The sequence below is a fragment of the Eptatretus burgeri genome, chromosome 5 (genome assembly GCF_056783735.1).
Source record: "Eptatretus burgeri isolate ZD-2024b chromosome 5, Ebu_testis_v1, whole genome shotgun sequence".
In the NCBI taxonomy this organism is placed as follows: domain Eukaryota; kingdom Metazoa; phylum Chordata; class Myxini; order Myxiniformes; family Myxinidae; genus Eptatretus; species Eptatretus burgeri.
Window position 1 is genome coordinate 77,852,607 of NC_140965.1, and position 13,310 is coordinate 77,865,916.

General features: G+C 41.2%; 1 protein-coding gene across 3 annotated transcripts in view; it reads left to right on the forward strand.

Annotated features, from left to right (window-relative positions):
- The window catches only part of ECD (ecdysoneless cell cycle regulator), a 464,207-nt gene that overhangs the window by 413,009 nt on the left and 37,888 nt on the right, over window positions 1–13,310 (forward strand). For all 3 annotated transcript variants that reach the window (XM_085882528.1, XM_085882526.1, XM_085882527.1), the window contains exon 10: window positions 2,095–2,290. In XM_085882528.1, the coding sequence (XP_085738654.1) occupies window positions 2,095–2,290 (196 nt within the window). The remainder of the gene's footprint in view (window positions 1–2,094; window positions 2,291–13,310) is intronic.

The following is a 13,310-nucleotide window of genomic DNA, read 5'->3' on the forward strand; positions in this document are numbered from 1 at the left end:
TGTATGTTCCCCCTCCATCCCCTCCCTTACCTCAAATGGCCGCACTGCTGATTCCACACGTGATAAAGCTGAATGTCTAAACTCGGTGTTTGCAGCTAAATCTTGTGTCCTAAACCCATCACTATCTCTACCCACTTTACCCAGTCGCACCCAACTGTCCCTGGACTCTGTATCCTTTTCTCCTGACAAGGTGGAGAGCTTGCTTTCAAACCTCGAGTCAGATTCTGCAACCGGTCCAGACGGCATCAGCCCACGTGTCCTCAAAGCCTGCTCTTCTGCTCTTGCTCACCCTCTCTCTGTTCTATTCACCCTCTCATTTGCCCAAGGTCATCTGCCATCTGCTTGGAAATCTGCTAACATCACTGCCCTGCATAAAAAAGTTGCAAAAACAGATCCCTATAACTACAGACCAATCAGCCTTCTCCCAATCATCAGCAAGGTGATGGAATCCATCATCGCCTCAGATATGAAATCCTTCCTCTTCTCCAATGGCTTGATTTCCAATCATCAATTTGGTTTCAGACCAGGTCACTCTACCCTGGATATGCTGCTTCTGCTCTCCCATCAATGGATGGAGGTCCTCAATGCCAGACAGGAAATCCGAGCCATATCCCTGGACATATCACGTGCTTTTGACAGTCTGGCACCCTGCCCTTCTCACCAAACTCTCTTCCCATGGTATTCAAGGCCATCTCCACTCATGGCTCGCAGACTTCCTCTCCTGTCGCAGTCAACGTGTGGCCCTAAATGGAGTTCTTTCATCCCCTCTTCCTGTGCAGGCTGGAGTTCCTCAAGGTAGCGTTCTGGGCCCTGTTCTTTTTCTGGTTTTCATCAATGATCTCTCGGACTCTCTGGAAAATCCTCTATTTCTCTTTGCCGACGACTCCACCCTCTGCCGTACCATCTGTCATCCCTCAGACCGGCAAGCAGCAGCTTCTTCACTCACTGCAGATCTGGATAAAATCACAAACTGGTCCAACACGTGGAACATGTCTTTCAATCCAGACAAATCTCACACTCTCACTATGTCTCTTCGAAAGGACCGTTTACAAAACCCCCCATCCACTTTCTCAACAATCCTCTGGAAGAAGTCTTTTCTTTCAAGCTTCTAGGTCTCACTATCTGCCATGACCTTTCCTGGGAAAGTCACATTTCCAACCTCGCCTCAAAAGCCAGTCGCCGACTGGGAATCCTCCGTCGTGCTAAGTCCTTCCTCGGCCCTCTTGAGCTCCTGACCACTTACAAAGCTTTTGTCCGTAGCCTGATGGAGTACTGCTCTCCCCTCTGGGCTGGTGCTCCTGCCTCCCACCTTTCTCGGCTTCACGCTGTCGAAACCAGGGCATTTAAGATCATCGGCATCTCCCGCAATGAAGCTGAGTCTTTGGGCCTCTCACTCAATCACCGCAGGTTGGTCGGTGGTCTTTCTGTCTTCTACCGACTCCTCTCCAGCCTTGCCCCCCTGCTCTCTCTGCGATTTGTCCCCACCACATTTCCCCAGGGCGCTCAAGGTCCGCCAACAACCCCCTTCTGGTAAAACTACCAAAATCACGAATCACTGCTCATCTTCACTCTTTCATTCCTCTTTTATCCCGCCTTTGGAATAAACTTCCTCACTCTATTCTTTCCCATTCTTCCCTCCAGGCTTTCAAAACAGCTGTTCACCACCACCTCTTATCTTCCCCCATCCAAATCCTCGATCTTTTCTACCCCCGATAATCCACCCAAGCCCTCTTCCTTCATTTCTCCTGCTTTCCTTCCTGAAAGTCCCTGAAATGTCCATCTTCTCTTCGCCATGTTCCCCGTCCCATCCCCATCCCTCTCCCTTCCACAGTTCACCTAATGTGTCTGTTCCCCACTGTTTTGTCCCTTCCACTCCCGCCCCTCTTGTCTCATGCCTCCTTGCTGTGAGTTGTGTGTTAGCTCTCATACGAGCCTCGACCAAGGTATACAAAAAAAAAAAAAAAGAATGTCCTGAATCAGAATGATAGCAGATAGCTTTGGTTAACACGATGTTGTTAATAACGTTTCTTTTGCAAACGATTGCCATCTTGACATTACTTTTTTTTTTTCTTTCTTCTTTCCTTTGTTTGGCAGATGAGAGTTGGCTAAACATCAGCCCAGAGGGACTTGATAGATTGCTCCAAGAGGCTGCAGGAACCAGTGAGGCCCAAGCTGAGAGTGAAGTTCCTTGCAAGGCTCAACCTGTAGATTACAACCTCTCTGAGATGGTTAAAGGTGTAAAAGCGTTTGTAAAGAAAGTTTCCAGCCACGACGGAGCTGAAATGCCATGGTGAGCACATTCCCTCTCCCACCCCCCCCCCCTCAGTGGCCCGAGGGTCCTTTTTAGTTGGGGTCCAGCTCTATCCTGGATACAGCCATTAAATGCACACACTTAGAGTATTTATTTCATGGCCATAAACGCGGGTTTGAAAATTGTATTATGATGTTGGGAATGATTCCTGGAATATGGAGATTTTTGCTTCGTTTATTTCGTTTGAGCGGCCTCACGCGTTTATTTTAAATTCAATTTGAATTCTATTTTCACTTTCCGTAGTCACTATAGTTTATTAACACTCGGTTGTATCAAGTTTTGTATCCGAGCTGACCATCAAACCCACTCTGGTGTATTTTATTATTAGGGCTTCAAGCATGGCTGAAGCCCTATTGAATTCGTTAGTATTATTATTATTATTATTAGGGTACCCTGTGAGTACAGGGTACCCTATTGTTTTTCTTCTGTTTATTATTACGCATTATTAGGGTATCCAGTCAAATGGACTGGATAACCTATTGTTTTTCTTCTGTTTATTATTAGGGTATCCAGTCAAATGGACTGGATAACCTATTGTTTTTTAGGGTATCCAGTCAAATGGACTGGATAACCTATTGTTTTTCATCTGTTTATTATTATTTTTCTTCCGCCGTAAATTTGCAAAATTTCCAATTTTTTTCGCTTTAAATGCCATTTTCTCAGAAATGGTAAGACCAATCTACACAAAATTTTCACCAAATATGTATCTTTTTTGATAGCATACATAATTGGTAATTGTGACGTCATAGGTCACGTGATACGGGCGCCATCTTGAAAAAACAGATAAACTTTGGACCTCTGTATCTCGGAAACCTTCTAGGGTAAAAAAATTTCGCTTGATACATTTGAACAAGCTCCCTCTCGGGAATACGTGTGATTTTTCGTGACGTCATCAGTGAAGAGGTATCCCAGTAAAAATTCGTCAAGTAGAACGCCACATGGCAAAAATTTGAAATTTCTTGAGCATCATCTACACAAAAATTCATCGTAGAAAAAAAGTATTTTGACGTCATCGGTAACGTAATTCGGCCGCCATCTTGTTTTTTAGTGTTTTTTTAAAAAAAAATCTTCTTCTCCAGAACGGCTGTGCAGATTGAGGCGAAACTTTACAGGCACATTCCCCCTGAGGTCCTCTTTCAAGTTTGTTAATTTGTTGTTGATACGTCACATGGTTTGGCGGCCATCTTGAAAAAACCTTAAAACCTTCAAACATCTTCTTCTCCAGAAGCGCTGGTCCAATGAAGGCGAGATTTCAGAACTATATTCGTGACATGTATGCGATGCAAGTTTGTTAATTTCAAAGTGATAGGTCACATGGTTTGGCCGCCATGTTGGATTTAAGAAAAATATTAAATAATGTTTTCTCTGGTATTTCATAAGCCATCAAAGTGAAAATTTGCAAGTGCCTTCCTCGCTCAAGTCTGCATACATGGTAAAAAAAATTTTACCTCAGAAGTCACATGGTTTGGCGGCCATCTTGGATAGAAAAATAGACTTTATCCGATTTACACAAAACTTCACACACTTGTTCGGGTCGACGATGGAAAGCAGAATTTAAATTTATGATATCATAGGTCACAAGGTTCGGCAGCCATCTTGGATTGAAAATGAATAAATTTTAAAAATCTTCTTCTCCAGAAGGGCAAGACAGATGAAGACGAAACTTCACACATATATTCCCCATGAGGTCCTTTCTCAAGTTTGTTAATTTCTTCTTGATCGGTCACATGGTTTGGCGGCCATCTTGAAAAAACCCTAAAACCTTCAAACATCGTCTTCTCCAGAAGCGCTGGTCGGATGAAGGGCAGATTTCAGAAGTATATTCGGGACACGTAGGCGATATAAGTTTGTTAATTTCGAATTGATAAGTCACACGGTTTGGCCTCCATCTTGGATTTAAGAAAAATATTAAATAATGTTTTCTCTGGAACCGCTTAACCTAACGAATCGAAAGTTTGCAATTATCATCTACCATCGTGTGTGCACGAGTGGTAAAAATTATGATGTCACACGTCACATGGTTTGGCGGCCATCTTGGATAGAAAAACGCACCTTTACCGATTAACACGAAACGTCACACACGTGTTCCAATACCCAGTTGGAAGCAGAATATAAACTTGTGATGTCATAGGTCACATGGTTCGTCAGCCATCTTGGATTGAAAAATAATATCTTAAAACGTCTTTTTCTCTGAAATGACTGAACAGATCCAGGCGAAACTCCACCACTATGACCGCCTCTCCATGACGAATAAAAAGTTCTCACCCCCTTTTGAGGTACGACGCAACGTTTGGCAGCCATAGTGGATTGAAGGAAAAATATTAATTAATGTTTACTCTGGAACAACTGCATCAATCAATGTGAAACATCACCTTTATGGTGGAACAGTCATGCGGAATGAGCGTTTGAAATTTCAACGGGATCGGGCCCAGGGTTTGGCAGCCATGTTGGTTTTAAGAAAAATATTAAATAATGTTTTCTCTGGAACTGCTTAACCAAGCGATGCGAAAATTTGCACTTATCGTCCCCAATCGTGTTTGCACATGTGGTGAAAATTATGACATCACAAGTCACATGGTTTGGCCGCCATCTTGGATTGAAGGATAAATATTAATTAATGTTTACTCTGGAACCGCTGCTTCTATATATGCGAAACTTCAGATTTATAATTTAGGCGACATGTGAAACAAAAGTTTAAAATTTCAACCTGATCGGTCACACGGTTTGGCAGCCAGAATTATTTAATTATTTGAATCTGTTCGCCAGTAATAAGAAAATTGACCGCTTTGTGCTGACCGGTTCGTAACTCGTCTGTTCCGTGCCGTCTCGAAGCAGGCCTCTGTTTGTATCACCATTAAATAATGTTTTCTCTGGCACCGCTTATCCGATAAATGCGAAACTTTGCGGCTATGATTTAAGTCTCATGTTGTATCAGTTGTGTCAAAGGCGGACGGACTGGGTACCCGGTCATCACTGCCAGCAGTTATAAAGTGGCAGTTCTAGTCTTCTGTTTATTATTAGGGTACCCTGTGAGTACAGGGTACCCTATTGTTTTTCTTCTGTTTATTATTACGCATTATTATTATTATTCTTCCGCCGGCATTTTGCACCCTTTTTCGCTTTAAAAATCATTTTCTCTGGAACACTAAGTCCGATCGACAGGAAATTTTCACCATAGTATGTATCTTTTTTGATAGCACAATCACGTTATAATTATGACGTCATTGGTCACGTGGTACGGTCGCCATCTTGAAAAAAGCGATAAACTTTGGACATCTGTATCTCGGAAACCGTGCAATGGAAAAAATTTTCGTTTGATACATTTTACTAAGCTCCCTATGGGGAACACGTGTGATTTTTCGTGACGTCATAGGTGAAGCGATATACCGGTGAAAATTCGTCAAGTAGAACGCCATATGGGAAAAATCTGAAAAATTCTGAGCATCATCTACGCCAAAAATCACTGACGAAAATGTTTTTTTGACGTCATCGATGACGTAATTCGGCCGCCATCTTGTTTTTTAGTGTTTTTTTTAAAAATCTTCTTCTCCAGAACGGCTATGCAGATTAAGGCGAAACTTTACACGCACATTCCCCCTGAGGTCCTCTTTCAAGTTTGTTAATTTGTTGTTGATACGTCACATGGTTTGGCGGCCATCTTGAAAAAACCCTAAAACCTTCAAACATCTTCTTCTCCAGAAGCGCTGGTCCAATGAAGGCGAGATTTCAGAACTATATTCGTGACATGTATGCGATGCAAGTTTGTTAATTTCAAAGTGATAGGTCACATGGTTTGGCCGCCATGTTGGATTTAAGAAAAATATTAAATAAAGTTTTCTCTGGTATTTCATAAGCCATCGAAGCGAAAATTTGCAAGTGCCTTCCTCGCTCAAGTCTGCATACATGGTAAAAAATTTTACCTCAGAAGTCACATGGTTTGGCGGCCATCTTGGATAGAAAAATCGACTTTATCCGATTTACACGAAACTTCACACACTTGTTCGGGTCGACGATGGAAAGCAGAATTTAAATTCATGATATCCTCGGTCACAAGGTTCGGCAGCCATCTTGGATTGAAAATGAATAAATTTTAAAAATCTTCTTCTCCAGAAGGGCAAGACAGATGAAGACGAAACTTCACAGATATATTCCCCATGAGGTCCTTTCTCAAGTTTGTTAATTTGTTTTTGATCGGTCACATGGTTTGGCGGCCATCTTGAAAAAACCCGAAAACCTTCAAACATCTTCTTCTCCAGAAGCGTTGGCCCAATGAAGGGGAGATTTCAGAACTATATTCGGGACAGGAAGGCGATATAAGTTTGTTAATTTCGAATTGATAAGTCACATGGTTTGGCCGCCATCTTGGATTTCAGAAAAATATTAAATAATGTTTTCTCTGGAACCGCTTAACCAAACGAATCGAAAATTTGTAATTATCATCTAGCAGGCAGTATGCACGCTTGGTAAAAATTATGATGTCACACGTCACATGGTTTGGCGGCCATCTTGGATTGAAAAACGCACCTTTACCGATTAACACGAAACTTCACGTACGTGTTCCAATACCCAGTTGGAAGCAGAATATACATTTCTGATGTCATAGGTCACATGGTTCGTCAGCCATCTTGGATTGAAAAACAATATCTTCAAACGTCTTTTTCTCTGAAACGGCTGAACAGATCCAGGCGAAACTCCACCACTATGACCGCCTCTCCATGACGAATAAAAAGTTCCCACCCCCTTTTGAGGTACGATGCAACGTTTGGCAGCCATATTGGATTGAAGGAAAAATATTAATTAATGTTTACTCTGGAACTACTGCATCAATAAATGTGAAACATCAAGTTTATGGTGGAACGCTCATGCGGAATGAGGGTTTGAAATTTCAACGCGATCGGGCCCAGGGTTTGGCAGCCATGTTGGTTTTAAGAAAAATATTAAATAATGTTTTCTCTGGAACTGCTTAACCTGGAGAAGCGAAAATTTGCAGTTATCATCCACCATCGTGTTTGCACACGTGGTGCAAATTATGACATCACAAGTCACATGGTTTGGCCGCCATCTTGGATTGAAGGATAAATATTAATTAATGTTTACTCTGGAACCGCTGCCTCTATATATGCGAAACTTCAGATTTATAATTCAGGTGACATGCGAAATAAAAGTTTAAAATTTCAACCTGATCGGTCACGCGGTTTGGGAGCCAGAATTATTTAATTATTTGAATCTGGAAGCCAGTAATAACGAAATTGAATGCTTTGTGCTGCCCGGTTCGTAACTCATCTGTTCCGTGCCGTCTCGAAGCAGGCCTGTGTTTGTATCACTATTAAATAATGTTTTCTCTGGCACCGCTTATCCTTTCAATGCCAAACTTTGCGACTGTCATCTGCAGAAAGTCCCATGTTGTATCAAAGGCGGACGGACTGGGTACCCGGTCATCACTGCCAGCAGTTATAAAGTGGCAGTTCTAGTTAGGGTACCCTGTGAGTACAGGGTACCCTATTGTTTTTCTTCTGTTTATTATTAGGGTACCCTGTGAGTACAGGGTACCCTATTGTTTTTCTTCTGTTTATTATTATTTTTCTTTTTCCGCCGGCATTTTGCACCCTTTTTCGCTTTAAAAACCATTTTCTCTGGGAGACTAAGTCCGATCGAGACAAAATTTTCACCACAGTATGTATCTTTTTTGATAGCACAATCACGTTATAATTATGACGTCATTGGTCACGTGGTGCGGGCGCCATCTTGAAAAAAACGATAAACTTTGGACCTCTGTATCTCAGAAACCGTGCAATGGAAAAATTTTTCGCTCGATACATTTTACTAAGCTCCCGATGGGGAACACGTGTGATTTTTCATGATGTCATAGGTGAAGCGATATACCGGTGAAAATTCGTCAAGTAGAACGCCATATGGGAAAAATCTGAAAAATTCTGAGCATCATCTACGCCAAAAATCACTGACGAAAATGTTTTTCTTGACGTCATCGATGACGTAATTCGGCCGCCATCTTGTTTTTTAGTGTTTTTTAAAAAAAAATCTTCTTCTCCAGAACGGCTATGCAGATTGAGGCGAAACTTTACACGCACATTCCCCCTGAAGTCCTCTTTCAAGTTTGTTAATTTGTTATTGATACGTCACATGGTTTGGCGGCCATCTTGAAAAAACCCTAAAACCTTCAAACATCTTCTTCTCCAGAAGCGCTGGTCCAATGAAGGCGAGATTTCAGCATTATATTCGTGACATGTATGCGATGCAAGTTTGTTAATTTCAAAGTGATAGGTCACATGGTTTGGCCGCCACGTTGGATTTAAGAAAAATATTAAATAATGTTTTCTCTGGTATTTCATAAGCCATCGAAGCGAAAATTTGCAAGTGCCTTCCACGTTCAAGTCTGCATACATGGTAAAAAATTTTTACCTCAGAAGTCACATGGTTTGGCGGCCATCTTGGATAGAAAAATAGACTTTATCCGATTTACACGAAACTTCACACACCTGTTCGGGTCGACGATGGAAAGCAGAATTTAAATTTATGATATCATAGGTCACAAGGTTCGGCAGCCATCTTGGATTGAAAATGAATAAATTTTAAAAATCTTCTTCTCCAGAAGGGCAAGACAGATCAAGACGAAACTTAACACATATATTCCCCATGAGGTCCTTTCTCAAGTTTGTTAATTTGTTGTTGATACGTCACATGGTTTGGCGGCCATCTTGAAAAAACCCTAAAACCTTCAAACATCTTCTTCTCCAGAAGCGCTGGTCGGATGAAGGGCAGATTTCAGAAGTATATTCGGGACACGTAGGCGATATAAGTTTGTTAATTTCGAATTGATAAGTCACACGGTTTGGCCGCCATCTTGGATTTAAGAAAAATATTAAATAATGTTTTCTCTGGAACCGCTTAACCTAACGAATCGAAAGTTTGCAATTATCATCTACCATCGTGTCTGCACGAGAGTTAAAAATTATGATGTCACACGTCACATGGTTTGGCGGCCATCTTGGATAGAAAAACGCACCTTTACCGATTAACACGAAACTTCACAACCGTGTTCCAATACCCAGTTGGAAGCAGAATATAAACTTGTGATGTCATAGGTCACATGGTTCGTCAGCCATCTTGGATTGAAAAATAATATCTTAAAACGTCTTTTTCTCTGACACGACTGAACAGATCCAGGCGAAACTCCACCACTATGACCGCCTCTCCATGACGAATAAAAAGTTCTCACCCCCTTTTGAGGTATGACGCAACGTTTGGCAGCCATAGTGGATTGAAGGAAAAATATTAATTAATGTTTACTCTGGAACAACTGCATCAATCAATGTGAAACATCACCTTTATGCTGGAACAGTCATGCGGAATGAGGGTTTGAAATTTCAACGGGATCGGCCCCAGGGTTTGGCAGCCATGTTGGTTTTAAGAAAAATATTAAATAATGTTTTCTCTGGAACTGCTTAACCTAGCGAAGCGAAAATTTGCACTTATCGTCTCCGATCGTGTTTGCACATGTGGTGAAAATTATGACATAACAAGTCACATGGTTTGGCCGCCATCTTGGATTGAAGGATAAATATTAATTAATGTTTACTCTGGAACCGCTGCTTCTATATATATGAAACTCCACATTTGTAATTCAGCCGACATGCGAAACAAAAGTTTAAAATTTCAACCTGATCGGTCACGCGGTTTGGCAGCCAGAATTATTTAATTATTTGAATCTGTTCGCCAGTAATAAGGAAATTGAACACTTTGTGCTGCCCGGTTCGTAGCTCTTCAGTCCCATGCCATATCGAAGCAGGCCTCTGTTTGTATCACTCTTCAATAATGTTTTTTTCTGGAATCACTTTCCCGATGAATGCGAAACTTTGCGACTGTCATCTGCACAAAGTCCCATGTTGTATCAAAGGCGGACGGACTGGGTACCCGGTCATCACTGCCAGCAGTTATAAAGTGGCAGTTCTAGTTACGCATTATTATTATTATTCTTCCGCCGGCATTTTGCACCCTTTTTCGCTTTAAAAATCATTTTCTCTGGAACACTAAGTCCGATCGACAGGAAATTTTCACCATAGTATGTATCTTTTTTGATAGCACAATCACGTTATAATTATGACGTCATTGGTCACGTGGTACGGTCGCCATCTTGAAAAAAGCGATAAACTTTGGACATCTGTATCTCGGAAACCGTGCAATGGAAAAAATTTTCGTTTGATACATTTTACTAAGCTCCCTATGGGGAACACGTGTGATTTTTCGTGACGTCATAGGTGAAGCGATATACCGGTGAAAATTCGTCAAGTAGAACGCCATATGGGAAAAATCTGAAAAATTCTGAGCATCATCTACGCCAAAAATCACTGACGAAAATGTTTTTTTTGACGTCATCGATGACGTAATTCGGCCGCCATCTTGTTTTTTAGTGTTTTTTTTAAATCTTCTTCTCCAGAACGGCTATGCAGATTAAGGCGAAACTTTACACGCACATTCCCCCTGAGGTCCTCTTTCAAGTTTGTTAATTTGTTGTTGATACGTCACATGGTTTGGCGGCCATCTTGAAAAAACCCTAAAACCTTCAAACATCTTCTTCTCCAGAAGCGCTGGTCCAATGAAGGCGAGATTTCAGAACTATATTCGTGACATGTATGCGATGCAAGTTTGTTAATTTCAAAGTGATAGGTCACATGGTTTGGCCGCCATGTTGGATTTAAGAAAAATATTAAATAAAGTTTTCTCTGGTATTTCATAAGCCATCGAAGCGAAAATTTGCAAGTGCCTTCCTCGCTCAAGTCTGCATACATGGTAAAAATTTTTACCTCAGAAGTCACATGGTTTGGCGGCCATCTTGGATAGAAAAATAGACTTTATCCGATTTACACAAAACTTCACACACTTGTTCGGGTCGACGATGGAAAGCAGAATTTAAATTCATGATATCCTCGGTCACAAGGTTCGGCAGCCATCTTGGATTGAAAATGAATAAATTTTAAAAATCTTCTTCTCCAGAAGGGCAAGACAGATGAAGACGAAACTTCACAGATATATTCCCCATGAGGTCTTTTCTCAAGTTTGTTAATTTGTTTTTGATCGGTCACATGGTTTGGCGGCCATCTTGAAAAAACCCGAAAACCTTCAAACATCTTCTTCTCCAGAAGCGTTGGCCCAATGAAGGGGAGATTTCAGAACTATATTCGGGACAGGAAGGCGATATAAGTTTGTTAATTTCGAATTGATAAGTCACATGGTTTGGCCGCCATCTTGGATTTCAGAAAAATATTAAATAATGTTTTCTCTGGAACCGCTTAACCAAACGAATCGAAAATTTGTAATTATCATCTAGCAGGCAGTATGCACGCTTGGTAAAAATTATGATGTCACACGTCACATGGTTTGGCGGCCATCTTGGATTGAAAAACGCACCTTTACCGATTAACACGAAACTTCACGTACGTGTTCCAATACCCAGTTGGAAGCAGAATATACATTTCTGATGTCATAGGTCACATGGTTCGTCAGCCATCTTGGATTGAAAAACAATATCTTCAAACGTCTTTTTCTCTGAAACGGCTGAACAGATCCAGGCGAAACTCCACCACTATGACCGCCTCTCCATGACGAATAAAAAGTTCCCACCCCCTTTTGAGGTACGATGCAACGTTTGGCAGCCATATTGGATTGAAGGAAAAATATTAATTAATGTTTACTCTGGAACTACTGCATCAATAAATGTGAAACATCAAGTTTATGGTGGAACGCTCATGCGGAATGAGGGTTTGAAATTTCAACGCGATCAGGCCCAGGGTTTGGCAGCCATGTTGGTTTTAAGAAAAATATTAAATAATGTTTTCTCTGGAACTGCTTAACCTGGAGAAGCGAAAATTTGCAGTTATCATCCACCATCGTGTTTGCACACGTGGTGCAAATTATGACATCACAAGTCACATGGTTTGGCCGCCATCTTGGATTGAAGGATAAATATTAATTAATGTTTACTCTGGAACCGCTGCCTCTATATATGCGAAACTTCAGATTTATAATTCAGGTGACATGCGAAATAAAAGTTTAAAATTTCAACCTGATCGGTCACGCGGTTTGGGAGCCAGAATTATTTAATTATTTGAATCTGGAAGCCAGTAATAACGAAATTGAATGCTTTGTGCTGCCCGGTTCGTAACTCATCTGTTCCGTGCCGTCTCGAAGCAGGCCTGTGTTTGTATCACTATTAAATAATGTTTTCTCTGGCACCGCTTATCCTTTCAATGCAAAACTTTGCGACTGTCATCTGCAGAAAGTCCCATGTTGTATCAAAGGCCGACACGTCTGGGTACCCGGTCATCACTGCCAGCAGTTATAAAGTGGCAGTTCTAGTTAGGGTACCCTGTGAGTACAGGGTACCCTATTGTTTTTCTTCTGTTTATTATTACGCATTATTATTATTATTCTTCCGCCGGCATTTTGCACCCTTTTTCGCTTTAAAAATCATTTTCTCTGGAACACTAAGTCCGATCGACAGGAAATTTTCACCATAGTATGTATCTTTTTTGATAGCACAATCACGTTATAATTATGACGTCATTGGTCACGTGGTACGGTCGCCATCTTGAAAAAAGCGATAAACTTTGGACATCTGTATCTCGGAAACCGTGCAATGGAAAAAATTTTCGTTTGATACATTTTACTAAGCTCCCTATGGGGAACACGTGTGATTTTTCGTGACGTCATAGGTGAAGCGACATACCGGTGAAAATTCGTCAAGTAGAACGCCATATGGGAAAAATCTGAAAAATTCTGAGCATCATCTACGCCAAAAATCACTGACGAAAATGTTTTTTTTGACGTCATCGATGACGTAATTCGGCCGCCATCTTGTTTTTTAGTGTTTTTTTTTAAAATCTTCTTCTCCAGAACGGCTATGCAGATTAAGGCGAAACTTTACACGCACATTCCCCCTGAGGTCCTCTTTCAAGTTTGTTAATTTGTTGTTGATACGTCA